We start from the raw sequence: 26,780 nt of genomic DNA on the forward strand, positions 1-26,780 counted from the left end.
TTGAAAAAATCACCTCACATTATCGCACATTTCAGCATAAACACCATGATATGTGTTGGTTTTCTGTGAATACTCATGCATTGTTTTGACTTCCTCTTTCCTTCAGGATGGTCAATCGCGAACAGTGCGTCAATTCCAGTTCACTGATTGGCCAGAGCAAGGCGTGCCCAAATCTGGGGAGGGCTTCATCGATTTCATTGGCCAAGTGCACAAAACCAAGGAGCAGTTTGGCCAGGATGGACCAATCAGCGTTCACTGCAGGTGAACACTAAACTATCAAAACTCTTCATTTTTATTTAAATTCTAATTTAATTTAACTCTTGTGAGCACACTGATTCCTGTACATTTCGCAGAATGTAGCACAGTGTTGGCTGAGGTCTGACAAACTGTAAACTGTGGAAAAAATATATTTTTTACTGCTGCAGTGCTGGCGTGGGGCGCACAGGTGTCTTCATCACTCTGAGTATTGTCCTGGAGAGGATGCGTTACGAAGGGGCGGTGGACATCTTCCAAACTGTCAAAATGCTGCGCACACAGAGACCAGCCATGGTGCAGACTGAGGTAAGCACATATTAAGCAGGGAATCCTACCGGTGTTGTCTAAAGCAATACTTCTGCTAGTGTATTATTGTTTTTAATTTGACATTTGCCCAAAGGTGGAGCTGTTTTTTAACCAGTGGATCAATGTTAAGGCTTTATCTGCATCTTTTCATTAATGATAATGTGATTAAAATATGTATACCTGCTTTACAAACATCCCTAACATTATCAGCTGTTATTTGTGACAAAGTATGAGATGTTGACACCATATGGCCTCTGTAAACCATACAATCCGACATGCACACTGACAAGCAGCAGTAAAAGGAGGAAAACTAGATGAAGTGTAGCTTCTAGAAGCTCATATGCATTAGTTAAAGCCAATAAAAACAAATATATCATTCTATAACAGTGTCACTTTCATATATTTGGCTATACAGATGCTATTTATTCATTTTTAGACTGTGTGTATATATGCATATATTTGACGATATGTGCGAGCACATGTTCACAAATGTTAATCTTAATCTGCAAGTTAAAGAATGAATTTTGCAAGAGTATACATTTATAAACATGATAGCATGCACTCCGTTTTTTTAAAATATGACTCAGCATTCCCAACATTAAGCCTGGATTTCAGTACAGTCTGTATTTCAATAGCTTTTCCATAATTTCTGCTGTAAGATGAAACTGGATGAGTGTTGTGAGACATCTGCTTGACACTTAGTCGTGACAAATGTACACTTCTGTTCCTATTTTGTCCTTCTGTCTCTCCCCCAGGATGAGTATCAGTTCTGCTACCAGGCTGCTCTCGAGTACTTGGGTAGCTTTGACCACTATGCAACGTAAGAGATGAGACCACCATCCACCCATCTTTCTGCTTCAAGGTCCACCAACAAACCAACACGTGACACAAGAGAAAGACGGCCTGAAACAATAACATTGAACCTTTTTTTCCGGGAGCAAGACGAATTCTACACCAACTACGACAAACAAGCGACAAAAAAAAAAAAAAAAACAGCAACAAGAAATCTCTCTTAGCACCCACGCTCATCAGGAGCTGCTGGGTGTGGAGACTGTCCATGTGTAATCCATATACTTACCTCAGTGTTCCAGTGTGAAGGACGTATAATACATGTGTGTTGTGGTCAGCTATCTCCAATATGAACCAGTGAAATACAAATGGATTCTGAACAGGAATCATGATTCTCTATGTGTATAAAATACAAAAAAGATTTGAAAAAAAAAAAAGAAACACACACAAAGAGCCTGGATATTTGCTGCACCCTAAATGGGCTTTTTATCCTCAACTTTGTATCTACTGGTTTGGTGTACTAAAGGGGTTACAAAGTTCTAAGGTGAACATTTCTATGTGTCTGTGAGTCTATTTCAAAGGTGTCTGTAGTTTGAAGCAAAAGATGAGGTCACGCCTCAGCAGAAGCCTACAGTTTGGACTCACCACCCTGAGGACTGTTGGAGAAGCATGTGGATGCTCATTTACCCAATGCACAGTGCCAAGAGAAAGCCTGCAGCGTGAACTGTGGCCTATAAGGAGAGATGGCTCCTTCTGTCATCCAGCATAACATAAAGTCAGACTAGAGACCGCTCTTAAAAAACAAAAAGGTCAAGGATCAGTTCACACCCTGTGTCTCGTCCTCACTGAATAACAGCTGGCCTCAGAGCAGCGATTAGATCCCACCGTACCCTGAACTGGGCTGAGACTTGCGGTCCGGTGCAGTCTTCATTTAACAAAGCTTGCTTGCTATTTGCTGTAGTCCTTGTTCATCCTCCAGCTCAGCTCCTCTTGATGTCAGTCCCATTGTGTCAGCTCAGCAGTGGCTTATTGAAAGAGATGCTAATGAGAGAACTGAGCTCCGGTCAGTTTCTTTCTCTCACCGCCCATTTCTGTAGATCTTTGTGTGTTTTTTCTGTACGTCTTTGCCTTATGCTTTTTTTTCATCTTCTTGTGTTTCAACATGCTGCTTACTGCTCATGCATCGTGTGCTGAACTTTTAATTGTCATGCATTGTCTCCTCCTGAGGATGGAAGTTGTTTCCTGATCATTTTCCTCCTCTGAAGCTTCCCTACTTGAATTGCACCACTTTGCAGTTAAATCCTTCTTATATTTTTACTAGGTAAGGCTACTGGCAATGACAGATAATGAGAGAAATCCAGAAAATATTCAGAGCTAGCGGGGAATCGCTCACTTTCAACAGTCCTCTCTTTCTCTCTCTCCCTTCCCCGCCTCCATATAAGCCCCATTAAAATCTTCTCTGTTCCCTAAATCCCACTGTACAGAACATCCCAACTTTACCAGTTGATGTTTCCCCTCCGTCTAACTCCAGTACAACTGCACAAGTCCTTGATATCGGTGTAAATCTTTTCTTAATTTGACATATAATCATAATTGGTCCCACGTGGTGATTAAAGAGCACAGCGATGTTGCAATGTATCAGACATCTCGGGCGAATTCACCAATTTTGTACATACAGTCTATCATTGGAGTCCTATACAGTACAGTTACATACGTCTGAGCACAAGATATAATGTGGGATTGGATGTGATGTAGTACTTATTGTCGCAAAAAAGCCTTATTGTTATTGTTCACTTTGTCATATTTATTTCATATGATTTTTTAAAAAGATATTTATTATTCTATTTTGTTATTTTTTATGTTTGTTTTTATTTATTTGGGATTTCTAGCAATTATAACCAGTAAGATGTTGTTTACTTGTTTCTTTGGCGAGCCAATGTTAAAGTATGATATTGTCACTGTTTGTTTTTTTTTTTTTTTTTTTTAATTTTTACTGGTCAGTTTTGGTGCTTTTTTATTTGCTTTATGATCATAAAGTATGCCCTCTGTGTAGGGTGCTATTTGATACTGATTACTGATGTCCGACTAGCTAGCTAGAGATGTAAATTAGAGGCAGAACTAGTTTAAGTTTACAGCGATGCCCTTTTGGAGCCCTCCCCGACCCCAGCCTACACAGCAACAGAGGCAGGGGGATCATAGCAGCGGAGGTGTGTTTTTCACCCCTGTAATCGGTGTAAGGGCATCAGAGAAGTTAGATGTATAGAGCAGACTTATCAGTGGAAAACCTCCTGACAAGCTGTCGATGTTTAGTTTGCTTGAAAGCACATGGTAGCAAGTGTATTTTTGACAGAGAAAAGGGTAAGAATGGCCTAGCTACACACTTTACACACCCTCAAAGGTTATTGTTTGAATCTGAAATTATTCTCATATGAACTCTATGTGTGGTCCTGAAGTTTTGACAATGTTTGACATATATGAAATATGTTATTCCTTCGATTTCTAATGATTATTGTGTCAAGAGAAATATAAAAGGCACACGCGAAACATAATATGAAATGTATTGAGGGCCAGCTCTGATGATGCCATCCCCCTCACTTATGTCTGTTCTTTCCTTTCAAACCATAGATGTAGATATTGTATCTTGACTTTGTATTAAAAGCAGGATGATTGGATATACAGCACAATGAGCTGCTTGATTCCTGTGGGGTTATTTTTTTTTTCCTTTTTGTGTTATTCATTCCTTGTCCACTAGATGGGACCAAAGTAAATCGATAATAAAGTGCACTGCTGTCACTGCACCCAGCTTTTGCTAAATCAATTACACACAAAATGCCTCCTAGAAAATGTTAGAATATGCTTTTTTTGCAGTAAAAGTGCACTCAGAGTGCTAGTTTGAAATTTGCTGCATTCAGTTCTGCTACAAATAAAATAATGGCAGTTTTTGGGTGATAAGCACTGTTCCCTCTAAGCTGCGCGCGTGCACAATTGCGCACTGCTGACACGCTCTCCGTGCACAGAAAATCTGCGCTGCGCACAAAAAAAAAAAAAATCCAACCTAAATTGAAAATAAAATAAACACGTAAAAATTCATTCTGTGCTATTTTTCAGTGTGAGTCAGTGAGTGACCAGTGACTGGCTGCTGCAGCCAATGATGCGATTCACATACGTATTTACCATAGACTGTGTATAATGGTATTTACGCAGCTAATCATCGTCAGGCATCCTGAGGTGGAAGCAAATCAGACTCATCAGATTCTGAATTTTAAAAGCTGCTGAATTTCTTACTTTGAATTTTTTTGCATCAAAATGACGTATGTGAATTTTTTATGCCTGAATTTAGCTCATCAAAATTCTAAAAACCAGTTAAAAATTCAATGTCTTCAAAATTTGCCATCAAAAAAATTTGATGTGTTCAAAATTCACCATCAAAAAATTCAATGTTCAAAATTCGCCATCAAAAAATTCAATGTTAAAAAATTCGCTGTCAAAAAATTCGCTGTTCACATCCGGGGGACTCAGGCGTAAACAATCGATCCTGGCCAAAATCGAACCAACGCCCAGCCAATCACGTGGCGCTCCTCCGGTCATGTGACGCAGACGGTTCACCTCACAAGACCGGGGTCAACCACGGCTACCAGCATGAACGACAGCGCTTCAGTGAGTGTATTAATCCTTTTTGTCCTGTATTTGGTTTGTTTTTGTGAGAGTCAGTAAGCTGTAATGCATGCTAACGAGCTGCGCTAGCACAGCGATAGCCGCGCTAATACAGCGCTAGCACAGCGTTAGCCCGCGCTAATACAACGCTAGCACAGCGCTAGCACAGCGTTAGCCGCGCTAATACAGCGCTAGCCACGCTAATACAGCGCTAGCCGCGCTAGCACAGTAATAAGGTCATACAGACAGCACGTTCTGCAGCTGGGTAGTTGAGTATCAATTTTATAAACGCACAAATGGGTGGAAGTGTGATTTATGCGCCCGAAAATGCAGTTAAGTCACAGAGCAGTGTAAAGAAACTGGTCACCTAGCAAACTGAATTAGTCCAGGTAACACTTTGTTTATTATGTGTGTTTTCTGCTCAATTTAATGTCCTAGTTTGATTCATTTTAATTTACTCCTGATCTTGAAAGATTTTAAACTGTGCAGTCAAAGTAGTTACAACTGTGAGCGAATAGCTTGAAATGAACTGCCCTAGACTGCTCTGTTCATAACCGACCATTCTTTCACAGCTATATCAAGAGTTATTGTGCAGTGATAGATAAATGCAGCCCATTTTTTTCAACTGTTTCCTGTTTAGTATGTGTACCCTCCTCTTAATTTGTTCTAAAAGAAATGTCTAATGAGACAGTCTAGTCTTTCAGTCAGGTTAAGTCATTTTTCCCATTGGTGGTTTGCATTATATAACTTTGTTTTTCTCTGTTCTAGGAACTATTGTTAAATCATATTTATGTGAGAATTCGTTCTCGTTTGGAGCATATTCTCGGACGCATGCCTCTGGATCTGGACTTCTTAGAGTTCCCTTGCACACAAGAACTTGTGTTTTTAAATGATTTATCTAACCAAGTAGAAGTTTGCCCAGCTATTTTAAATGCACTGACACAGCTACACCATCTTATCAGCTCAGAAAAAGAAAACAGGAATCAGTACATTGCAACTGTGCACTCTGAGAGAGGAGCAGCTGGGTGGCAAAGAATGGTCACATCCCCAGAGCACCTTTACAACTTACTGGAACTTAATATGTCTGTCCCACGTATAGATAATGGTATCTGTGAAATATTAGCTGAGTATGTCAAATACTTTTAGATTTTTTTAAGTGGACCGTAGACCTAGTTTCAGTATTTTTTTTTTCTCACATTGAAATTTGAGGCTATATATAATATATATAGAATATCTCAAGAATAATTCAAGATAAAAGCCTGAAATTTTAATTTATTTGTCTTGCTAACATAAGCATATCAGCGGTGGAAAAAAGTTTTTGGACATCTCATACATTTGTGAAATATTGCATTAAGAATCCCTCTGAGGTCTTCAAATGCCATTTCTATTAGTTCAGTGACAGCCATAATACGAAACAAATCCTAAAAAAGTCAATAAAAACTTGAAATTGATTGGTTCCTTAAAAATAAGAAATTTTGAGTATTGGGTCATTTTGGTAGAATTTAGTTCTGTATAGGACTCCAATGAGATATATCTATATATATATATATATGTATGTATGTATGTATGTATGTATGTATAGGCTGCTGTTTTGTAATATTGCAACGGATTTTCATCCCATTCACCAGTGACAAAATAAAGTCAGTACAGTCCAGTTCATTTTTAACTCCTGCTTTAATGCCGTGATTGCATGTATTGTTCACTGTAGTATAGTTGAACAAGCAGTAGTAGTAATACTAAAAGTACAAGCAGTAGTAGTATAAAATAGCTGTTAGAGTCATAGAAGTAGTATCAGCATTTGTAATAATATTATAATTTGTAGTAGCAGTGCCAGTATCAGCAGCAGTAGTGAGTGTACTACCACTACTACTAGTAGTAGTCACATTGCTATTACTACCACCAATACTACCAATAGTAGTTATAAAGCCTAACTCATATATATATCCAGATTACCATCTATGTTCTTCCTCCAAACCCATTTTATGATTGGGATTACAGGCAGTTCTTTAGGACTGCTCTCAAATAATTGAAATGTTACTAAACAAGGTTATACTTATCAAATTAAATAGCTCTGGTCTCCAGTATATTGGCGAATTCGGTTATTTGTACTTAATTTATTAGCATGATTTCTTTTTAATATGTTGTGTACAGACTTAATTACTTCTCTGTCTACTTTTCTTACTCCATGTAGGTTTCCCAGAGACTATGGGTTGAGGAGGAATTGGAAGTTTGTCGGCTTAGACCTGGTGTCATTCCATCAGTGTTAAACTTCCCGGCTCATCTTGGAAGAGTACGTGCCAGAAAGACCACGACCAAGCAGCCTTGAGATCTTAGGCAGCGTCTCCCTGAGGTGGGTGTCAGCGGTGTTCACGGTCAGGTCTGTGGTAATCCTGTCAAAAAACAAAACAGAAAAAAATCTAGATTATAAATCAACATGTAACCAAAGCACTCTGTGTATAACGCCATAGTATAGGATGTAGTTCAGAAAATGTCGAAGTATAGTATACTTTACTCAAAATAACATAGTATGGTCTGTAGTTCATAGTACAGCATGTCGGCAAAAAAACCCCCAACTGATTATTATGTGGTTCAAAAAGTGCAAAATGATAGGATGTTGCCTAAAATTGTCATGTATGATATGTGGTTCAAAAAATGTCATAGTGCAGTATATTGTCAAAATAGTATGTTATTCAAGAAAACACCAGAGTATAATATGTTGTCTAAAAAATGCCATAGAATAATATTTCATTGCACAAGTAAAAGTATAGTAAGTTTTAAAACTGTTCAAATTCTTATATGTTGCTAAAAAACAACAAAAAAAAACTAAAACAAAAAAGGTCAGTAATATGTCAATTAAAAAAGCCTATAGTATAGCGTGTCGCCCAACAAACATCATAGTATAGCATGTCGCTCTAAAAACGTCACAGTATAGCCTTTAGTCCACAGCTGTCAGTAGGTGAGGAGCAACACAAAAACAGTCCAAACGCTGGTTTCCAGAGGGTTAGACGAGTATTTATTTGAAAGAGGAAGTTTACAACAACACATGTGAGGGGGTTAAAAACAAATGGGTGTTAGTAAAATAAAAATAAATAAACAGAACTAAAAGTGAACTTCATGTTGAAATTGATGGGCATTCCAACCAGGAAAAAAGTAAAAGATAATCAATACGGACAAAAAACTCTTCCTGTTCACCTCTTCAAGCCCAAAAACACACCGCAGTAGCACCCTAAACTAAAACTACCAATGGGTTCCCTGTTTTCCTTTCTGAACAATTCAAAGGTTCCTCTCTATCTCCCCACACATCCACCAACCACTGGAACACATCTCCAAAGTTCTGCCGGGCCAGCTCAGCTTCCCCTCAGAAGAAGTGCTGCCACCTGCCAGATGAAGGAGCCTTTTGAGAGGCAGCTGGCATCGTGATTGGACTGTACTTTGGTCTGTTCCAATCCAGCTTCAGCTCCAGAGACGGCAGGCGGGACGAGTCAACGGAGGCCGAGTGGACGAAGGCATGCAGCTGAGTACAATCCAGAAAACAACAGAGGAGGAGTGCAGCAGCCCAGGACCAGAACAAACAGAGTAGCATCGTATGTCTCTTAGAAAACATCATAGTATAGCCTTTGGGATGAAAAAACGGCATAATATACATCGTATATTGTACAAATAACAAGTCAAAGCAAAGAGACATATATTGTAGAATTGTAGTAATTGTGGGCTGACTGATTTACTGATTATCAGTATTTTATTTTTTACTGATTTACGGTAATAAATACATTTAAAAATGGTGCTACTTTGGCTCTGAACCTTTATCTACCTGTGGTCGCTCTGTCTTCTGGAGTGATTTGATTGGTTATACGTCACGAATAAAACTCCTTTAACATCTGTAAACAAAACAAAAACGTATCAACAAAGTTTTCTGTTAGAGTTTGTGTTCTTCTAAGTTTAAGTCCAAGATTTTAAATACTTTCATTTACTGCAAATGAATATCGACTCCAAATATCTCAGTAATAATCATTATCAGCCTTAAAAACCCACAAAACACCCCTCTATACTCGACCAAACTTAATACAGTCCGGTTCCCCCTTCTATAAATCTGCTTGGAATCTTCCACTTCCTGTTTGTCAAAGTGGCCTTCTACCTGGACAGGTTTTGTTGGAGCTCATGCAACAAACATTTTGGGTAACTGCACTTTAATATGAATGGATGACACTGAATTAGAGTCTGTTTTCATGAGACTGAGTTAAGATGTGTAGCTCTGTCATTAAATAGTAAATTATTTCTCAGAATTCACAGAGAAAAGTCTGAAATGTTTGCTAGGTTAGCGTCCCACATGTTCTTTGGCTCAGCTAAAGCTAACTCTCTCCAACTTCTGGATCTCTTGAGTTGCTTGTTGTTAAAATATCTTGCTGTAGGTGCTGAAGCTCAGAAAGTCTGAGATGTTTGTTCAAAATAAGCTCATTCTCAAGTCTTATCTAAACTGTCCTCTTTTGTTTGAACTTTCCCTAAACTTAGGAGTTAATGACAGAGCAGCACATCCAGACTCAGTCTCATTTATGTGGAGATTAAACTTCAGTGTCATTCATTGATGTTAAAGTGCAGTTTTTCAAATGTTTGTTGCACATGCTCCCGACCAAACCAGTCCAGGTGGAAGACGATGTGAAGAGAAAGCTCCAGAGGATGAATATCACACATTTACGTTGGAAATAAATGTCCTTTAATTAGACATTGTCATGCAAAAATTGGATTTCCCTTTAATGATGTTCAATTCTTTGTTGAGTGTTTTGTTGATGTTGGTTTCTAAATGTTTTTTGACGCTCAGCACCAAAGATTAAAATCTTCTACGGCTCACAAGCTGCAACAATTCACACATTATCAACTATCTTTCTGACTAAACTCAGATAAAAAGTGAAAAACTGTCTGATTCCTGCATCACGAATGTAAATCTTTTTGGTTTTTATGACAGTAAACTGAATATATTTGGGTTTGACATTTTATAAACCAAAACAAGAAATTAATTACTGGAGAAAACAACAGATTAATGGACAAAGAAAATGTTTTCTAACATATATGGCTGAATTACTCCATTACAAGATACAATTTTTCAAATTGTCTCAAGATGCTTTATATTTTTATAAGTAAGAAATTTAAAACTCTTGACTAATCCAATTTATTATTTAGTTTTTAAGAGACTAGTTGACAATTCAAACTTTCTCCACTAAAACTAATAAACATGAGGTCAAATAGAAGGAACAGTTTTAAATACTGCAGTCCCACAATGACAAGAATAAAGTTTCTCAACAAAAACTAAATCTGCTGGTGGATTCCATGAAAGTCCTAATAAATGATAAAGTATGATACTAAAGGTTTGTGGTGCTAAAAATGTCAAAGTAAAGATATCAAGTTGAACATCTGGATGGAGGTTGATAAAAGTTGACCTTTCATTTCTCTGGAGTCGACTCCATGGATTTTATGGATGGTGGTTAAAGGCCTCTTCTTCTAGTCGTTGTCCTTCTAGTCGCTGTAAAAAGTCACACCATCCTCGCCGACTTCAACACTTCTTCATGACAACTTGTTCTGCCTCCGACCTCGTGGAAACTCCAGAAACTCGGGAAAACCTGTCGAGACTCGAGGAACTCATCGAGACTCGAAGAACTCGTCGGGCGGGGGAAGGTGTGGTGGGAGGTTGGGGAGTAGAGGGGGGAGGCCGCCACCCACCTCCCCACCTACTCTCCGCCCTGACTCCACCCAGACTCCGCCTTCGCTCCGCCCGTGTGGTCACTTGGAAACTACGATGCCAAAGGGACGACGAAATTATTTCTTTTTATCTGATCTGTAGCTCAGTGAGTTAAGGATTTGCCTATGGAGCTGCAGGTCGCTGGTTCAAGACCAGACCCTTCTTAAGTTTTATCAAAATCCTGACAAAGACAAAGAAAGAAAATTGCCGGTGGTGGGTCTTGAACCGGCGACCTTCCAGTTGGTAGTCCGTCTTCTTATCCCCTGAGCTACTCGCTCAGATACTAATTCTTCTTTTTTTTGCGCATTTATCATCTATTTTTTGTCGTTTTCGAGTTTTTTTTTTAACTCGAGTCTCGACTCGACCGTTTTTCTCAGGAGGTTGGACTTCAGCCTTTGTGCTGGTGGGTTGAACCCTCAGTTCCAAGACTTTCCAAAGCCTCCACACCTCCCGAGTCCTCAGGACCTGAGCTTTCACACAGTCTGAGGGCTGAAATTTTCTAAGTCCCACAGTAGTTCTCTGTTAGATTGAACTTTCAGACAGTCCAAGGACTGATATCTTCTAAGTCCCTGAGTAGTTCTCTGTTAGTTTGAACCTTTCGACAGTCTGAGGGCTGAAGTTTTAAAGGTTTCTCAGTACTTCTCTGTTAGTTTGAACCTTTCGACAGTCTGAGGACTGAAATCTTAGAAGTTCTTGAGTAGTTCTCTGTTAGTTTGAACCTTCAGACAGTCTGAGGACTGAAATTTTAAAAGTTTCTCGGTACTTCTTTGTTAGTTTGAACTTTCTGGTTAACAGAAGCGTTAAAACTTGTGACCATGAGTCTTGATTTCACATTTAGACCATCCATCTGAGTTCTTCTCAGACCTTCACCTGTGGGTTTTTTAGAAATCCTCAACAAACTTTGATTCTCTTCACTGAACAGTAAAGTTTGTGGAGATCAGAAGGTAACATTAGTTTGATAAATGCCTTCAACTACTAGTAGACTTTATCTGGAAAGCAGTTTTCTGAAATGAGTTCTTAGTACAGATGTCCACAATCAAACCAAGAACATAGAAAGAGGAAATGTTTGAAGAAACAACTTGATGTTTTCATTTCAGACTAGAAAATGCTTTCAGACCTTTATCTGTTTTTGCTCTTTTTGATCGTTTTATTGTTTCTTCTGTTTAATTTGATCTTCTAAAGTTTAACTGGTGCCCTTTCAAAGGTTTTATCTTTAGTTTGATTCTTCTTAAATGTTTAGTTTTGCTTTTTTCTCACCTTTTATTCTTTTCTAATGTCTTATCTCGAAATGTTTTGTCTTTTTGTTTAATTGTTGTTTTTTCAAATGTTTTATCGGCTTGTTTGAAAAATTTCCTTTTCTTTCCCAATGTTTAATTTTTTGATGAGGTTTTTCTTTTTAAATGTTTTACCACCTTTTAATGTTTAATTTTCTTTTTTAATGCTTCATTGTATTTTCTGTTTAATTCCTATTTAAAGTTTTATTGTCTTTAAGATTTAATTTTCTAATTAAACATTTAATTTTTTAATTAAATGTTTTGACTTTTAAAGGTTTAATAATCTAATTAAATGTTTTATATTTTTCTAAATGTGTAATATTCTTGTTTAATTGTATTTTTTAAATGTTTAATTATCTAAAATATTTCATCTTTAATGTTTAATATTTTTGTTTAAAATTTTTTGTTTAATTTCATAATTACATGCTTTGTATCTTCTGTTTAATTATCTAATTAAACATTTTGTCAAATATAATTTAACTGTATTTAATGTTTAATTTTCTTTTTAAAAGTTTTATTATATTAAATGTTATTTTCCTTTGATTTAATTGCTTTTTTACTGTAGTTTATTTCTTTAATCTTTTTTTTCTGTCAAGATTTTAACCCCAACCTTAAAAATGAAACAAACCCTTAAATCACAATGAAAATACTTCTGTTGTCACAATCATGAGTTAGTCAATTATTCAATTTATCATTTCAACTTTATTTGTTTAGCACCTTTCACACAGATTACAAAACTAAACAAGCAAAGAGAAAAAACTATGCTAAAACTATGATTAAAACTCAAAAAAAAAAAAAAAAAGATTTAACATGGTAATAAAATATGTTGTGTCCAGGGGATGGAGGGAGTTTATTGAAGTCTTCTTGGGCTCACATGGTAAATCATTTAAAATATAAAATTGATATTCAGTCTAAGGAAACTGCAGAGCGACAGAAGAACCAACAATATCTCCTGTTTTCTCCTTTAATGAGTCGACTCTTCTTGTGCTTTCAGACCAAAGAACTACAGACTCTTCACAACCTGCTCAAACTCTTGGTACAGGACCTCACCACACGGGTCAAGAAGGTTTCCGTCTCATTTCTACTCTGAAGCTCACCTTCTCCTGCTCAAACTGCTGACAAATGTTTCTGCTGCTCTAAAGTCTGGTCTCCAGAACTTCCTAAAAACTCTCAAAGTCTCTTCTGCTGCAGGTTGCTTTGTAGAACTGTTCCAGAAAACCTCACTAAACCACATGGAGGGGCCTCAAGATAGTCGTCCAAATGAAACCATACAAAAACCAAACTAGTACAACCCAAATGCTAAAGTCTCCTGCAGCCTACCAGAGAACCTCTGAGAACAGAGAATCAGGACAGGAACTCTTACCTTCTGGACAACCAACGCTGGTTCACAAACAAGAATACAGAATGTGTCTGACCAAAAACCTCTGAAGACTCACTACAGCCAAGATAAAGACACAACTCAGCTGCACCAAATCCACTAATCACTGCACACATTACCACCATGTGCTAACTGTGGCTAAAGAACCACATTTACCAAGACAACTATCCAGTACAAAGCCCTAAAACACACCAAGAAACACATTAAAGTCTATTTTACTGCTAGAAGCTGCAAGCCAACGCCTAAAGAACAACCTAAAGCAACGGAGCCAAACCAGGTTCTGTGGTGAAGACAAGCAGAGGAAATGTTTGTCTACAGCTAAATAAAGCAGGAAGACACTGAGCTGCTCAGGTGTTCCTGATAAAACCAAGCAGCCACCTGGACAGCCAATAGGAACACAGCTTCCTGGAAGTCCAGAGGGCTGGGTTAGTGAAGGAAATTTAATTTGAAGTTGAAGCAGAAAGTTAACAAAGAAAGTTGAAAACCACCTTCTGATACCTGAAATCTCTGAGTTTTCACACAAAGAACACCTGAACATGTCAAACTGGTTCCATAGTAGAACCATCATTGTAAAAACGTCATAGTATGGTGTGTTGCTCAAAAAACATTAGGACCCGGCTGTCAGGGGACAAACATGTAAGAAACATGAGAACAGAGAGAACCCAACCAGTAGGTCACAGTTTATCATCCCCCAGTCATCTCCTGAAGTCCATATGGTGAGAGACATCAGTGTCTGGTTGTTAATTTACCAGAGGATGCTTATAATCATGCTGATGTGGTCTGTACTCTACAGTATTTTAGTGACTCAATACATGCCTAAGTTTTTTTTTTTAAATGCTTTTTAGTTTTTAATAAACATTTAACAGCCTATATGTAATCAATAAATGGTCTTTGCCTATCTTAAGAAAAATTCACTCAGAACTGTGATATGTTAACAGTACTAAATAAATCAATAAATACATGCATACACAAAAATAAGTTAATACATTAACTGTGTTAAGATTTAGATTTTTAAAAAAGTTGTTTATGTTTTTGCAGAATCCAGTATTGCTCACTGGTTGGTCATTACATTTTATTAGTTTGATTTCACTGTTTAAAATGATGCCACCTCTTTTCAGACAGAACCTGTGATAATAAAACAATACAAAATTTTTAGTTCCGTGTTAATAAAGCACTTAAAGCTTTAAGTATGGCTAAATGCTTTTTTCAAAATTAAATATATCACTCCTTAGGTGGTAGTGGCCCCAAGTTCAGTAAAGTTGGAAAGATATTCACAGATTTGGGCTTCCAGCATCAATAACTCATTAGATATAGGTTGTCAAAACATAAACGGTGCCTCTTTCCCATTGTTGCAAGGCAGACAATGTGCTACAAGCCCAGTTTTATCAAAAGTAGCTGTCTTTCAAGCTACAGGAATAACATTGGTGTCTATGGAGTGAACAGGGTCCGTCTGCAATTTGCAAAACTGCTGCAACAGTAAAGAGAGACAAATATTCAATAACTTCACTCTTATACATTGTAGTGTCACTAAAATCACTGCAGCCTTCAACTGGCTCCTGTTGACAAAGTGTTTTAACAGAAATGTAAATGCTGTAATTTGATTCTTTTAATGAACCATGTAACTTGAATGGATGTGATGCTGGTGTGACCACAGTGCACACGTCTGATGTTGCTCACAGTGGTCCAAGGGACGCTCAGGGAGTTTGTGTGTTTGCTCAGACTCAGGAAAAATTACAGGGAACATTGGTGATAAGGCTGATTTTTGACAGGTAAATCTGGCAACACAAGTGCATGGACAAACATTGTCATGACCAGAACCAGTTGGTTGCATGAGGATTTGAAATTGTGTTTGCCTAAAAAATAACATTAAAAAATTATTTGACATTTGACAGTTACATAAAAAGCATTAATATCACTCTCTAAAGCAGAAGTACGGGGGGAAAAAAAGGGGAGAAATGCTCAACCTGGTTCTTCATAATGGTAACAAAATCAGCCACATACCCTCCTGTAAAACCTTAATCGCACCTCGTTTATAGATTTACAAAACTGATATGATGTACGAAGTTATGAGTTGCAGGTGTCTCACAAAAACTAAAGAAACCAGCAGCAGCAAGAAAACTTTCCTTTAAGCAAAGGAATGATAGATATGTCTTATATTTTCCGTTTCACTACCCATTCTCTGTACCAGTGACGTACTTTAGATGACTACAGCTTAGGATTGTGCACCAGGAATGTTGACAGTGTGCGTCCTCTGTATGCTACATCACACACCCATGCTTGAGGAGATGAAATCAGCTGAAATAATGAAACAAATCTAACCTCAGCAGAACTCTGTTCTGGTTTGACTTTACAGGACCACGTGCAAGTTGCAGAAAAGTTCTTTGCCTGTATAAAGTTCACATGCAGCACCATCATCCTCATTGTTCCTGTGATCTGTCTGGTTGATATGGATCACGGATGCACGTGAGGAAGAGGAGGACACTAAGCGTTCCTCGACCACTATGTACTGAATGTGAACATTTTAACCCACTACTTCCTTCAAATCTCTCAGAAAGCCCACTGCTCCTTAGTATAAGAGTAACAACAGGAAAACACAGGGAAAAAGAGAAAAAATTCTCGCTTCATTTAAGGTTATTTGAGTATTTTCAGGACTTTAACTTGCTGTATTTCAGATGTGTTGAGACAGGCTTGGTAACCTGATACAACAGTTAGTCAGACTATTCATGCTGAAATCACCCTCATTTATCTGTATAAGGAAGCTTGGGTTTATGTGAAGGTGTCTGCTCTGTGTTCTGACGCATTCACATGGTGACAATTCATACGTCGCACAGACATGAGTCACGACTGTTAGCGTGACCTTTCTCGAAACAAACACTCACTGAGCACTATAGATTCAGAGTTTATCTGACAACGGTGGCCTCAGGCTGGATTAGGCTGCAAAGTAGTGTGAATTATTTAAAGTCAAGCTGATACATAATCATGAATTTAATTACATTTTGACTGCACATTGCACTCTTTTTATCCGTACACTTTAAAACAGCATAGGTGCCTTTAAATTCCCAGACAAGCTGAACTGAAAAATAGCTTACATAAAAGATTATAAAAAATTCCTCTACTTATATTTTTAATTTATTTGTCAGGGTCTGTGCACAAAAACACTAATCTCATAGGAGATTCACTGTATCAGATTTAGCTGCTAATTTCCCCCCGCAGTCCCTGCAGGCAGAGTAGTAAATATAGAATGCAAATAAATACCCAAGGTACTGAAAACAATCAAGATGATACCATCAAATGTACATACACAACCACACAACATGAAGCACACACATACAGTCCCCTATTCAATCTCCAGACTACATTAAAATGAGTTGCTCACACACCACTAGTAGAGTGAGATGCATTTCTGCTTTTCATCTTGATTGGAAATACAAATAATTCCTGGCACATAATCCCACAGTAAATACCTGCACTGTATTTGACCGAAAATCATCGTTGTTGAGGGAAATCGGATAAATAAAAACGCTAAACTGAAATGACACCGACCTCTCAGTGGAGGACGGAGAGAGAAGAGAGCCACCATCTGATATGACACTCTGTCGTATATCATATACGACATGAACACATACAGCTTGACAGTGCGGACAGCTGGAAAAGGAAAACTGCACAACCTGAGTAGCTCCTGCGCTTTGGAATAAAAACACATCTCGGTCTGGATAACCGCTGACACTAGTAAACAGAGAGTGTGTTGTGTTTGATAGAAAATGTGACTGTGTGCACTTCTCTTTTCATTTGTTATCTTATTCCACTAAAAGCAACGGCCAAAATTACGTGTTATTATAGTCTTTCTATTGTAATTTTTCACAGCAGGCATTTTCTGTGTCATAGCAGGAAAACTACAGGTATAAGTCATCATTTATTTTAGAATTTACACACATGCCCTTCCTTCTGTGTCTGTTCCTTTAGTTCTGACTGTTTTTGATAAGTGAATATATTATAAAACTATAAGGGGATCTGTACACAGTTGTCAAGATACAATATCAAATGTGTGAGCTAACAGCCAGGTTTAACTGTATTTGTCACATCCTCAGATAATATGTGTAGTGAAATTCATTAGATTGTACTACAGGACTAGTGCACAGTAAATAATAGAATACATATAATTAATAAATAGAGCAACAGAAAATATGAATTTGAAAACATAAAATATAAATAAAACAAATTCATAAAACCATAACCATAATGCTGTGCAATGCAATTTTAAGTAATAAAAGAGCAACAACATTTTCCAACCACAGTCTAAATCAACTTTCAAAATTCAAAAATTATGTCACATAATAACAAATGAATAGAACAACAGTCCAGCCTTCTTTAGAAATCAAACAGTCAGTCCAGTATTTAATCATCTGGACACAAAAGTGTATTTTTTATTTGGAATGAAGTGGCATTGCATTTAATATCCTTAGAGATGATGATGAGATGATGAAGCTTTTGTGTAAATGGTTTATTTAAAGTAATATGGTGTGTTGTCCTGTCTCTTATCGGTGCGATCTGATGTCTTCACTGTCTGTCTGATGTCTATCGGTTCAGGCTGAACAGGTTGCACAGAAGAAAACATTATGTGACTGTCATGTTTTCAGCACATGACCGCTGCATACCTGTTTCGCACTGAGTGTGTGCGTACAGGTGTGTGTGTCAAAAGGTCATGGTCGGTGGTGGCATGGCAACAGTTGCCAATGAGGAGCAGAAGCTACGCAGGATGCGTGGCCTTTTACACCTGAGTTCACCGATTGGTTTAGTTGGGGTGAAAATTCCCACCTCTCACAGCTGATTGGCTGATAAAACAAAGCCAGTTGTCAAAGTGGGTTGACTTTGTTCCTTACCTGCTGCTTGTCCATGCAGAGTTACATCAGGAAAGGAGACCAAAAGAATCACATGTAAACAACTAAAGAGATCAAGATATAGTCTTGTACTGTAATTATGTATACAAGTGTGTGAGTGTGTGTCAGATTTGGAAGTGTTTCTTTTTCATCATGGGTCTGAAAAACAGGAGATTCTCCCTGGACAGCGCTGTGTGAGTATTAATCTTTTTTTCCTTTGATACTTTTTTCTCCATCTGTACCTTTCATGCGTTCTATAAAGTTTGTTGAAGACAGATAATGATTCCTACATAACAGTGGAGTTATGTTATGTCACCAGGCTTTGGGGTGGCTGCTTTACAAAAAGTGAAATCATCCTCCAGAGATCTATGTTGTTGCCCAGAGACAGCAGACTAACCATAGGTCTAACAGGCTGACAGTGCCTGCAGAGTCTGTACAGCTGCTATTTTGAGAGGTTTTTCAAGGACTGTGGTTGCTGGTTTCTTTTGCTTTCACATAAAAGCCCTATTCGAGCTGACAGTGATATGAGATTAGATTCGCAAACATCAACAGAAGTATTCTTGTATCTATTTGCTGTTCAGTCAGCAGTGCTGCGACAGAGTACAGATATTTATGTTGATGCTTTACAAAGCAAATTGTGTCTGTGAATGAACCGCATTCATCTCTCTGTGGGGAATCATTCTTCACCTTCTGCAAACAAATAAAAGTGAATGTAATGAAATGTTTTCCGTGTGCGCGCAGGAGTGGGTTTGATCTGTGCTGTTAACTCTGAAAGTCAACACATTAAGAGACACTCCCATCAGGGGGAAATGCATTCATTTATTAGTATGTTTTCATTGCTTTATGTACTTCTATATCTATCTCACCTGTGTGCATCATATGAAAGCTGGATCATCAGACTGACATTTAGCTGCTCATCTCTTGGGATAGAAGTCTGGATGGAGGACTCAGTGCAAGACGAGGCAGCAGGTTTCCTATTAAGAAATCCAAACAGAGCCAGTCTCTGGATGACGCCCGGCAGGAGATCCAGGAGCTAAATCAGAGCCTCAACATGTCCCTCAGGTAGACTTAGAGTTTAGCCAAAACACTGGGGAGGGTTTGGCCTAAAATTTCAAACATATTACCCCTAAATCACCTTCATCTCTTGAAATCTTTGTGTCCTCAGGGAGCAGACCATAACGGAAGAGAATCCTGAGCGATCAGATGGGTCTATCAACAGACAAGTATGTCTGCTTCACATAGTTTTTGAGAATTCTAACTATAAAGTATGCTTTTATAATTGCAATGTTTAACAAACCACTGCATGCTAGTCAACGGCACTGTATGGTGAACATAGAAGAGAATTTAGACTCAGATATTTTTCTCCAGAGCTCATAGTAACCAAAAACAGAGCTAGAAAAGAAACATTAAAAATGAATAATAAAGTTCCTAAATGCTTAAATAAGTAGCTGCTTCTGTATTTCAAATAACCACAGAAATAAAAATCCACATTCGTCATTCAACGTACACTTAATTAACACTTCACTGTTTTTCCCTCCAGAGCTTCTCAAAGCGCAATAAAAGCTTCCACAAGCTGTTTCCAGAGATTCCTGAGGAGGAGAACCTGACACACAGTGAGCTGAGCCGAGTCTGTTACTTATTTGCTGATACTGATGATGGAAATGGCATCACATTGTGTCCTTTTTTAACACTTTGTCCCTGATGCCTTTGCTGTCCGACTAAGTCCTGCTTAATACTTAGTTTGCCAAGTGGTTTGCAGTGAATGCAGAGATGAAACACTTTAGTAAATGATTCAGCAGCCATGCCTCTGTTGTCTAGGTGACACTGCAGTTTATATTTTTTTCAAGAAACGCCCACCTAATACCTTCACAATGTGCCTGTGTGTGCCTATTGTAGCGTTCACCTGTGCCTTGCAGAAAGAGGTGCTTTATCATGGAAAACTCTTTGTTTCCGAGAACCACGTGTGTTTTCATTCCTCCGTGCTGCTCAAAGACACCAAGGTAACGCACTCAGACGCACTAAAGTCAAGCTTAATCCACACACAGACAAAATTAATGAACACTGGATAGCAGCACTAACACTACATTTGTTTTCGAAAGCCAATTATAATGTTATGTTTTTCTGGTATAAGTTAACCGGTAGAACAGCCTTTAGAGCTCACACGTCCCAAAAGATATAAAGCAACAGTCAACATTAACATTACCCAGCATGGGAATTAACTTTCATCTTCTGTATTCAGGCCCTATTATCAAGGACGGGCTGCATAAAGGGAGATTATTATAGGACCCCGCACAGAGAATAAAATATCAAGCTGGTTGCTTAATTTGTTGGTGTATGTTTCAGGCCACTGAGGGAGGCGACTCTAATGTCCTGTGTGAGGCAGTAAAGGGAACAAGAATCAAACTAATTCTCTCAACATATTGCAGGTGGTGATTCCTCTTTCCAGCGTGAGGGAGGTGAAGAAACATAACTCGGCGCTGTCGGTGCTGTCTATTCACTCTGCTGATGGAGAGAAGGTCAGGCACTTTCAGAAATACGTGTTATATTCTCAGGAGCTTCGGGGAAAAGCAACTTCTCTTTCAGGGTTTCAAAAACATGAAAGTAAAGACCAGTTGCTTTGGATTAGATGCCAATCCAAACTAAAAATGCTATCATACCACTTTAAAGTTGGGGTAGGCAGTATTTCTTGATGTCATTCAAGTGATCTGGGAGTAAACTAGACTTCTGCACCTCCTCTTGACTCCAGAGAATGTAACCCATGATGGGAGATTTCATCCAGTCACCCAGAGCAGGTGAGGTAGTAAAAATAGCAACAAAATCCACAGTGCCAGAAGTATGTGGTGTCACAACAGGTTAGAAGGAGGAGTGGAGTCTGGATCCTGGATGAAGCCAGAAAAAATGTTCACTTAAATTAGACCAGAGAGGGGAGAGCTGCAAGAGGACTGCATGTTATCAAACAACAACGTTTTTTCTTTCTTTCTTTGTTTGTTTGCCTTTTCCATATTTCTGCCTGCTGCAGCTTTAATACCGACGCACACTAATCAGGCCCTGAGGTGCTCAGTGACATGATGAAACCTCTCAGGGTTTCTGGCTCAGTAACTCGACATACATCTACAGGGAATTATAGTGTAGTTGTGAAACCATCCATACATAGATGTCCTTCTCTGTTACTGAACCTCTAACACACAGGATGTGAAACTGATTTCTAATAATCAAACATTAACGTCATCATTTTGAACTCAATTTGAAACAGACCAGTCATGCATGTAGGCATTTTCATCTGACCTATATCATAGTCTTATTGTATTACTCTATGTATTATATTTTTTAAGTGATTTGCTGCATTTTGTGTAGTTACACAATGATTTATTGAGGGACACGCAGCGCAAGCTAGCTTAGACTATAGATACTCTGTTAAGTGACATTTACCAAAGCTACAGAAGTGTGCAATATTTGTTTTTAAATGATTCCAAACTCTATCACTTCTCAGTAACAACATTATTTTTTAGGTGACAGAGTATTTCCTCTTGTGAACAATCAACACCAGATACTATTCACAGACTATAAATGTCTTACAGTAGAAACTCACAGCAACAAAAGTGAATACAGCTGTGATTACTGCCACACGAACTAGATAACCTGTTATTAGCGAAACAAATGAAATACACTTGTGTTCCATTTAAGAAATGACCTGTGAATACCAGAACTTTGTCTGCTTTCGACTTGCGGGATGAGTCTATCTGCATGTCTACACTGTGGCTTCACGTGGGAAAGAATTGCCAAAGGAAGTAGAAAAAATGATTATGGACCATCACAAAGATGGAAAATGATCAAAGAAGATCAGTGACCAACAATAAAATTTGTAGAAATTCAGCTGCAGCAGTAATCAGGAGGTTTAAAAGGTACAGAAGTTGCTTTCAGTTTCTGCTGTGGGGCCTGTTTTTTTCTCATGTAGCAAATCTAAACTGCTTTTATATTTTAAAGAAGAAAACTTTTCCCCTGAGAAATAATGCAACTACTGTATGGTGATGGAAGTTTAAATCCTTTAACATTTAGGTGATATTACACAGTGGTGAACTCACTTCTGTTGCGTACTGTGAACTCGTTCATACACCCATCAAATAAGTAGTTGTCATTTTTTCACAGTTTCAGTCTGAACGGCCAATCAGTGATAAGAAAAGGTGAATGCTGGACTGAAAAGAAGGAAAATTGCTTCTCAGATTCCTGCGGTTGAAGTGGCAGCTTGTCAAGATTTCAAATCACGTCTCTCAATACAAATCAAACCTGTCGTTTGTTCATTCCAGGTTTAATTCTTCCTCCTGCTTATTTTCTCTCTCAGTATTCGTTTGTGTCTCTGAGGAACCGTGAGATGTGCTGCAAACTCCTCCACAGCATCTGTTTACTTGCACAGGTACAGTAGCTGCTCGTCTGATGCGCATAAAGGCACCGTTTCTGAAACAAAGGCCCTTTTTTTCAAGCCTGGTTGTGTTTGAAACAGGAGGAGAGTGCAAACAGCAGCCCTCATCCCTCCTCTGCGGAGAACGAAGCTGATCAAGATGTGGTAGGTTTGCTGCCCAGGAGCTGCACGGATCTTGTTACAGCTGAGTGAATATGAGTGCATAATGCATGATGACAAACAACTGTTAACATCCCTGTCCTCGGCTGCAGGCGTCCAGTTTTTCCAGCCTGGAGGACTGTGGAGATCACGATTTCAGCAACATCGATATTGACAGCAGCTTTCCTCAAATGTCCAGTGAAGGTAGAGAGAAGCATGAGAAAGAGAGGGAGAAGTCCTCGGTGCTGTAGCTGCAAAATAGTGCCTTTCAGTCCAGTTTTCCATTTGAGATAATCATATTGAGGATTTTCTTGCTAAGCTGAAGTCTCTTAACAATTACCGCTGAACATAACAACACAGTTTTGCCTTTTCAGGTCCATCAAGAAGCAATTCCACTCGCCACAGCAGCTTAATAGATGAAGACTGCAAAGGTGTGTGTGAACAAATACACACACACACACACAAGTACAAATCAGCCATAAGACACAAAGGAAGGTGTCGCTATAGGATAATGAGTTGATGTGTTTCTGTCTTTGTCAGATGGATCGTGGATTTGGGGGGTAACTGACAGAGTCACGCCATTTTTCTTCTTCAAAGAAAGCAGGGATCTCAGCTTTTACGTCTACATCTTCATCCTGCTGTAAGTGTTACATTTCCTAGAGCACGTGAGTCATTTTATGCAACTTCATTGTGATTCAGAGATAAACAATGTATTTTTACTCCCCCTCCTTTCATTTGATTTACTTAGTCAGTTATGTTGTAGTTTCAGAGGGATATAAAGTAGGTAAAATTAGCTCCACTTCAATCAGCTACAAGCATCATATTGCAATAGTGATACTAATGATATTAATGTAATAATATGATATTTTGTAATATTACACTTGTGTGGTGCATTTTCACCCTCCTGTCGTCCTGCGGGTCAAATTGACTCGTTTTAAAGTTTGAAAATGTTGAAAAAAATATATATATATTTTCATAGTGAAAACTTCTACATTTTCAACATTTTTGGAAAGTTTTTGAACATTTTTTGGTGCAAAAAAAGAAATGCTAAAAAAAATGTTTCTTTAAGAACTTTACTGCTATATATGGAATCACTTTAGATATTTTTAGGAATTTTTCTGGAAGATTTTTATTCATTTTTTGAAAATATTTACATTTAAATTTCTTTTTTATTTCTTACATTTTTATTTCTTGCCACATTTGGGGATTTTTTTTAAAAACAAAACTTTTAAGGGAAATTTTTAAGGAATTTTTGTAATTTTCTTCCTGAAGATTTTGCAATTTTTTATAAATCTGGGGAATTTTTTGCTGAGATTTTGGATTTTTTTCAGACAAGGAAACATTTTTTTTGGTGTCCGTAAATGAAGACAACAGGAGGGTTAATGCATTTTTATTGTGATTGTTTGCTAGATTTCTTCCCCTACCACTGTCTATTAATGGAAAATTGTCAGAGGAAGATCCTTTCAGAATTAAAACATGAATGTTAAAATAAGCACAAATAAAAGGACTTTTATTTCTTGAGTTGGGACTTTCAGCCAAACTTCCTCCAGCACATCCTTCTAACCATGACTGTGAACCTGACTTTAACATTTGTAACCTTGGTGTTTTATTGGCACAGTGCAGAACACAGCCACAAACGCAGTACATCTTAAAATGCTGCAAATAACACAACACAATGTTTTGCTTTATATCAAATTGTTTTCAGACCTGACATATCTGAAGTGCAACAATGTGTAAATGCACCTATTATGTGGACTTACTGGACTGGCTGAATGTTCTCAAGGGATGAAAACGATCTTATCCTTGAGATGGGGTTAGGGAAATGGTATCACACAATGTTCACTCGGACTCTGCACAGATACAATTTGCTGATAACTTATTGTTTCCACTGTACACTATGTTCTCATGTACTGGCTGTGAGCTCAGCCTTCGATTACTTCTGCACAATGCACTTTCACTCAAGTGCATCTCAGTGGAAGAGCGTAAAGTCGGAAGGGTGCGCTGAGGACATTGTTGTGGGTGTTTTTGCAGACTTGTGTTACTCCTGTTGGCGTCTGGGTACATCGGGCTAAGGATCATAGCCCTGGAGGAGCAGCTGAACTCTATGGGAGCCCTGAACGATTTGTCTTCTTACCACAGAGAGTAAGCACACACACGAAGAAGAAAAAAAGAAAGCTGTCAAGAGGAAGATACAGCAGGCAGTCCGTTGGGGTAAAACCGGTTTTGGAGACAGTTGAAACGATTAGGTGCAGATTAGATTAGACATGAAGAGGGTAGTTCTACTGGTTCCTAACTGCAATGTGAAGAAAAGATTATATTCCAGGAAAGGGTTAGTCTCACTAGGAAGTATGCAGCTAAAAAAAATTGCTCAACAATGGAGTTACATCACATTTGATGTTGTTTAAATAAGTCCATTCATGTGTTAAAATTGCATAATATGCAAAGTACACTGACTTGACTTTTCAGATACTTGAATTTTTCCATTTAATTCTATTTTTAACTCCTCAATTTAGATTTTACACACAAAACATAATGGAAATATGTGACACAGAGTTAGAGAATAAATTATTTAGCATATTAAGTACTTTAAGTTGGCTCCACTTTGACCAAATACACTAAAAATCTATAATTAGAGTCAAACTGCAATGGCTAATGAATACTTTTAGTTTTTATATTTATAGAATATTTTAGTGATAACATTATTTCCTTTACAAATTTGAAGGCAGGTTTTCTACTTGTCTATTTAGATTCAGGCTCTCAAGCTGCTTCCTTTTTCTTTTCTAACCAGGTACCAAGAGAATTAACCAGAGGCTCTACGCCTCTGTTAAGATCCTTCTGTGCACTGATCCATAGCTAGACATGCTCCATCCAGACAACAAGTCTCTGTCCATCCAACATACGTCTGCCAGTGAAAGGTTTTGACCAAACAAATTTCCAATATTGCACACAGCAAGTCCCCTCACAGTATAAAATGAAACCTCTGTGTCAGCACGATGTTCTACAGAGAATGCAGGTCAGCATGAAGATGCTTTTGGGATGTCAGAACCAGGCCACACGTGGTGAACTACATGGATGAGTGATTGTGCTGGCAGAGACTCATCAGGACGATATTTTCTGTTTGGAGCACATGGATTCTCTGCTGACTGATCAAAAAGTGCAGGGAGGCTCTCCTGCACAGAGCCATATGGAGGCAGCCTGCTGGAGCCATGTTTATTTCCTGGCCGGTGAACAGCTGAGCTCAGCTAGCAGAAGTTGCTGGCGTCTTGGCTGTCATTTTCTTGGACCAGCACAGTCTGCAACAGTGAGGACATGCTGGAGTCGATCTTAACGAGATTATAACAGAAGCACTTTGTCTTTGATTTTAAATTATTTTTATATATTTAAGGGTTTACATTGTGTAAGGTGACTGCTGGAATGTGGGTGCATCGCTTTAGAAAAAGACTGTTAATGACAATAATCAGCCAGCAGAGGGCAGCAACTCCTATTAAATTCAAGGCAGGGTTTGGTTCAACTGCACTCAACTGTACATGCACAAAAAATTCAGGGACTGAGGTTGCTTTAGCATAAAAATGTTACATAACTGTTACTGCTGCTGACCTTTTGCCCTAAAAATAAATATTGGAGAATGCATTACATTCAGGGTTTGTGCATATTTTTGGCCAACATTTTTCATTAAACCAATTTTTATGATCAAATTTAGGACAGTTTGTTTAAAAATGAGTGTTGTGATATGCCAGTATTGAAGGTAAATGTGATATTATTGTACATAATCCAGCACCGGTAACATTGACACTGCAACACAGGAATGAATAATACAGTTACACATTCTCTGTTCACCTCCTAACAGTGGTATTTTCAGTGCGATTCAGTGAACAAAAAAAGAGACAAAACACACAATAAACAAAGTTAATAATGAATTTGACTGATGTATTTTTTCTTTTTAAAATTTTTCTATAGGTAT

The 26,780-nt window shown here is 38.1% G+C and overlaps 2 protein-coding genes and 1 long non-coding RNA gene across 16 annotated transcripts in view; all 3 read left to right on the forward strand.

The window, feature by feature from the left end:
* LOC111571008 (receptor-type tyrosine-protein phosphatase S-like) overlaps positions 1 to 4,148 on the forward strand; it is a 68,914-nt gene extending 64,766 nt beyond the window's left edge. For all 13 annotated transcript variants that reach the window (XM_055014170.1, XM_055014171.1, XM_055014169.1 and 10 more), the window contains 3 exons: positions 107 to 261; positions 426 to 561; positions 1,317 to 4,148. In XM_055014170.1, the coding sequence (XP_054870145.1) occupies positions 107 to 261; positions 426 to 561; positions 1,317 to 1,385 (360 nt within the window). In that variant the 3' untranslated portion in view covers positions 1,386 to 4,148. The remainder of the gene's footprint in view (positions 1 to 106; positions 262 to 425; positions 562 to 1,316) is intronic.
* Positions 4,149 to 6,777: 2,629 nt separating this feature from the next.
* On the forward strand, positions 6,778 to 8,786 carry LOC129349878 (uncharacterized). Its single transcript, XR_008603059.1, has 2 exons — positions 6,778 to 7,354; positions 8,284 to 8,786. It is a non-coding gene; the product is annotated as an uncharacterized LOC129349878 (long non-coding RNA).
* Positions 8,787 to 18,272: 9,486 nt separating this feature from the next.
* Positions 18,273 to 26,736, forward strand: LOC111571009 (GRAM domain-containing protein 2B-like). 2 transcript variants are annotated; one of them, XM_023274058.3, is made up of 13 exons: positions 18,273 to 18,458; positions 19,198 to 19,326; positions 19,430 to 19,487; positions 19,805 to 19,877; positions 20,161 to 20,264; positions 20,691 to 20,780; positions 22,604 to 22,675; positions 22,763 to 22,825; positions 22,933 to 23,023; positions 23,194 to 23,250; positions 23,360 to 23,459; positions 24,851 to 24,961; positions 25,608 to 26,736. In XM_023274058.3, exons 1-13 carry the CDS (start codon positions 18,418 to 18,420, stop codon positions 25,621 to 25,623), a joined length of 1,005 nt encoding a protein of 334 aa, XP_023129826.1. In that variant the 5' UTR covers positions 18,273 to 18,417; the 3' UTR covers positions 25,624 to 26,736. The 2 variants fall into 2 exon arrangements, with proteins under 2 accessions (XP_023129826.1, XP_023129825.1); XM_023274057.3 differs by having other exon boundaries at positions 18,274 to 18,458; positions 19,195 to 19,326.
* The last annotated feature ends 44 nt before the right edge of the window (positions 26,737 to 26,780 follow it).

The sequence above is a fragment of the Amphiprion ocellaris genome, chromosome 10 (assembly GCF_022539595.1).
Source record: "Amphiprion ocellaris isolate individual 3 ecotype Okinawa chromosome 10, ASM2253959v1, whole genome shotgun sequence".
Classification (NCBI taxonomy): domain Eukaryota; kingdom Metazoa; phylum Chordata; class Actinopteri; family Pomacentridae; genus Amphiprion; species Amphiprion ocellaris.